General features: G+C 45.7%; 2 protein-coding genes across 2 annotated transcripts in view; one reads left to right on the top strand and one right to left on the bottom strand.

Moving 5' to 3' along the window:
* The window catches only part of PIGL (phosphatidylinositol glycan anchor biosynthesis class L), a 99,979-nt gene extending 95,869 nt beyond the window's left edge, over positions 1-4,110 (top strand). The window contains exon 7 of the mRNA XM_032431802.1: positions 3,931-4,110. Coding sequence (XP_032287693.1) covers positions 3,931-3,933 — 3 coding nt within the window. The 3' untranslated portion in view covers positions 3,934-4,110. The remainder of the gene's footprint in view (positions 1-3,930) is intronic.
* CENPV (centromere protein V) overlaps positions 1-4,425 on the bottom strand; it is a 13,535-nt gene that overhangs the window by 4,794 nt on the left and 4,316 nt on the right. Inside the window, exon 3 of the mRNA XM_032431793.1 lies at positions 4,120-4,189. Coding sequence (XP_032287684.1) covers positions 4,120-4,189 — 70 coding nt within the window. The remainder of the gene's footprint in view (positions 1-4,119; positions 4,190-4,425) is intronic.

The following is a 4,425-nucleotide window of genomic DNA, read 5'->3' as shown; positions in this document are numbered from 1 at the left end:
CCCCCCCCCCCCCCCCCCCCCCAGCGGCCAAAGCCAGCTCTGAAAGCACTGAAGCAGGCCTGTCACTACCCTGCTCCAAACCCTCCGCGGGCTGCACACTGCACGAAGGATAAAAGCTGTGTCGGGGCACCTGGGGGGCTGAGTTAAGCCTCCAGCTCAGGTCTGCTTCTGGAGAGGCTGCTTCTCCCTCTGCCCCTCCCCCCCCCCCCCCCCCTCTCTTTTTCACTCTGCTCTCTCTCTAATAAATAAATAAAATTTAAAAAACAAAACAAAAACCAACAAAACATCAAATCACTCCTTCAACAGGCTGGGGCCAAGTATGGTGCTCTAGGGCACCAGGAAATGCACTGATAAGCAGGCCCAAAGAGGAAATAAAGGGGGGAAAGTACCAATTCCGAGACCCAGTACGTGGTGGCGCCTTCAGGAACCATCCGTCATGGACGCTCAGGGGCGACACTGAACTGGGGCCATAGCCTCCAGCACCCTTCCGAGGAGAACAACTGGCATTCTCTGGGTGTATGGGGAAAACCGGGAGCAGTGTGCTACCCAAGGGTCCCCCTCGTCCACCAGGCACCCACACGAAGGATCAAGAAAAGGAGACAAAGTGGCCCCAAGTGTCCGGGATTAAATCTCACTCACTAGGAAAGGCCAGGACTCACGCATTCCTTCACTCAGTTAGTGGTTCCTCCCAGACACGGAGTGCCTATTCAACGCCAAGCCTGCAAGGCCAGGAGCTGGTCAGATGTGACTAAAGATGACGCTCGGAGACCCCAACGATTTTACAGAGGAGACAGACGTGGAAACACACCATTACACCAAAGAACAGTGAAGTCTGTCAGACCACAGTGGGGGCGAGGGGAACCAAGGATGGAATGAAAGCCCCAGCCCACCCCATATTAGCAACACTGGGCCAAAAGCGTTTTCTTTCTTTTTTTTTTTTTAGATTTTATTTATTTGTCAGAGAGAGAGAATGAGAAAGCACAAGCAGGGGGAGCAGCAGAGGGAGAGGGAGAAGCAGGCTCCCCGCCAAGCAGGGAGCTGGACGAGGGACTTGATCCCAGGACTCCAGGATCATGACCCAAGCTGAAGGCAGACACTTAACCGACTGAGCCACCCAGCCATCTTGCCAAAAGCCTTACTAAAAAGCTTGTATTCTTTTTTTTTTTAAGATTTTATTTATTTATTTGACAGAGAGAGAGCGGCGAGAGAGCACAAGCAGGGGGAGCACCAGAGGGAGAGGGAGAAGCAGGCTCCCCGCTGAGCAGGGAGCTGGACACGGGGCTCAGGACCCTGGGATCATGACCCACACCGAAGGCAGATGCTTCACTGACCAAGTTCCCCAGGTGCCCCAAAAGCTTGCATTCTTTGACCAGCGATTTTATTTCTAAGAAAATTGATCCGAAAGAAATAACTTCTAAATTACCGGAGATTTATGCACAGGGAGGTTCACCACAGTGTCGTTTATAATTGGGGAAAAAAATGGCACCCGACCTAGAAGTTTAAACACAGGAAACTGTTTCTGGTACATTCACATAACAAAATATCCTGTGGGAAAAAAAAGTGCTGCAAGTACAGGAATAACAGCATAAGTAAATTAGGAAAGGATTGTGGGGGAGGAAGAAATTCGGGGACCGAGGGGCAATGGAGGGAAGACTTACTTTTGTACCTTTCAAAAATCTGTACCAAGCACAAGAAAACTCCCCGAAATAATAAAGTTACAATTTTTTAAATCAGCAAGACCCATCAATATGCTGCCTACAAGAGACTCACTTCAGACCTAAAGATACATGTAGATGGAAAGTAAAGGGATGGAAAAACACTGACCATGCAAACGGAGGCAAAAAGAAAGCAGGGATAGCAATACTGACATCAGACCAAAGAGATCTGAAAACAAAGACCCTAACAAGAGACAAAGGACACTACGTAATGACAAAGGGAACAATCCAACAAGAGGACAACGGTTGTAAATATCAATGCACCCAACATGGGAGCACCTAGATCCATCAGGCAACTATTAACAGACCTAAAGAAATGGACAGTAATAGGTAATAGTAGGGGGCCTTAACTCCCAATTCCATCGATGGGTAGATCACCCAGACAGAAAATCAACAAGGAAACAGTGGCTTTGAAACTTTAATAATTTGAGCAAACTGGAGTGAGTCTACTTCTGGGCCTCTTGATTCTCTTCTATGGATCTACATCTCTATTTGACCATGTTAACACTCTCTCGATGACTATGTGTATAGAAGAAGCTTTCATATTGAATGGAGTTACTTTTTCCCACTTCATTGTTCCCTGTGGACATTATTTTAGCTATTTTAGGGCCTGTGTATTTCCATATGAATTTTACAGTAATCTTGGGGTACCTGGGCGGCTCAGTCAGTTAAGCAACTGACTCTTGGTTTCAGCTCAGGTCATGATCTCGGGGTTGTGGGATCGAGCCGAGCCCCTCTTCGGTCTCCACGCTCAGCAGAGAGTCTGCTTGAGATTCTCTCTCCCTCTCCCTCTGCCCCTTCCCTGCTCATGCTTCTCTCTTTCTCTCAAATAAATAAACAAATCTTTAAAAAAAATGTATAGCAATCTTGTATATGTCTGCAAAAGCCTTCCTGGGATCTTGATAGACATCGCATTAAATCTATAAACACTGTGGGGAGAATGAACATCAATACTATGTTGAGGTTCCCAGCCCATAGACATATGATGTCTATCCACTTATTAAGTTCTTCTTTAGTAACTTCATTGGCTTCCTGTAATATTCAGTACATAGATCAGGGACATGTTTTGTTAGTTGAACACCTACCTATTTAATTTTCTTTCCATTACTTGAAATGGTATGATGGTTTTAATTTCAGTTTCTTAGTATTCATTATTAGTATTAGACATGCACTTGATTTTTAAAATTGGGATATAATTCACATGCCATTAAATTCACCATTTTAATGTCAGAGCCAGGGAAGAGGTGGCAAAATGGGTGAAGGAGGTCAAAAGGTACAAACTTTCAGTTATAAAATGGGCATGGAGGGGCACCTAGGTGGCTCAGTCAGTTGAGCGTCTGCCTTCGGCTCAGGTCATGATCCCAGGGTCCTGGGATCGAGTCCTGCATCGGGCTCCTTGCTCAGTGGGGAGCCTGCTTCTCCCTCTCCCTCTGCCCCTCCCCCCTACTTGTGCTCTCTCTCTCTCTCTCAAATAAATAAATAAAATCTTTAAAAATAAAATAAAATGGGGGCGCCTGGATGGCTCAGTCGTTGGGCGTCTGCCTTCGGCTCGGGTCGTGATCCCGGGGTCCTGGGATTGAGCTCCACATCGGGCTCTCTGCTCAGTGGGAAGCCTGCTTCTCCCTCTCCCACTCCCCCGGCTTGTGTTCCTGCTCTCACTAACTCTGTCAAATAAATAAATAAAATCTTTAAAAAATAAAAAAATAAAATAAAATGGGCATGGTGACTATAGTTAAGAACACAGTTGTTGCATATTTGAAAGCTGCTAAGAGAAGAAATCTTAAAAGTCCTCATCAGAAGAAAAAAAATTATTTTTTAATTACCTATGTTGTCAGACATTAACTAGACTTAATTGTGCTGATCATTTTGCAATATATACAAATAATGAGTCATTCTGACGTACCCCTAAGACTAATAATGTTACATGTCAGCTGTACCTCAATAAAATTTTGAATTCACCGTTAAAAAAAATTTGTTGAAGATATATATTCTTCATTGGGAAATGATAAAAGTCGATCATAGACCAGAACAAAAGGCAAAGTCCTATTTTGATAACGACATATACAATGTCATTGTTAATATTATTTAGCTGTATTTACCCAGGTAGAAAATAATGCACAAGGATATACACCTATATATATCAGTGGTTACTTTTGGTTGATAGGATTTGAGTGATCGTATTTACTTTTTGGTTCTATTTTTAATGTTTTCACAGTAATATCAAGTATGCATCCAAAATATAAAGGGGAAAAATAACATAACCTTTCAGAAATACGCGTGAAACCCAGGATGGCAAGGACAATGGAGCTCCCGGAAGAGGTCCTGCTCTGCTCCCTTCCACCTGGCCCTCCCCCGGGCAGCTGCTGTAAGCCAGGGCCTCCTCACGCCTGCTCTTAGCACTAACCTTCAGGAGCTTGAAGCGAGAAGCCGGGACAATGAAGTGTCTATTCTGCTTCTTCTTGCAGATGCTGCAGCTACAAAAAGACAGAGGAATTCTCAGGTTGTAAACAAGCATCTGTACCCTCTGGGGGCCCAAAGGGGCCCAACCCAGCATGTCCCGAGAGCCGGCTGACCCCAGAAGGGAAGCCCCTTTCGGCGCCATTCAGGGAAGGGAGAGCCCAGGCAGATGGACAGGCCTCTGCTCGGCAGTCAAAGCCACGCACCCCTCGGAAAGCCAGGCCCGTCACAACCACATCCCTGCTGCCCACCA

The sequence above is a fragment of the Phoca vitulina genome, unplaced genomic scaffold (genome assembly GCF_004348235.1).
Source record: "Phoca vitulina isolate PV1807 unplaced genomic scaffold, GSC_HSeal_1.0 scaffold47, whole genome shotgun sequence".
Lineage (NCBI taxonomy): Eukaryota > Metazoa > Chordata > Mammalia > Carnivora > Phocidae > Phoca > Phoca vitulina.
This window is presented reverse-complemented; position numbering and strand designations above follow the sequence as displayed.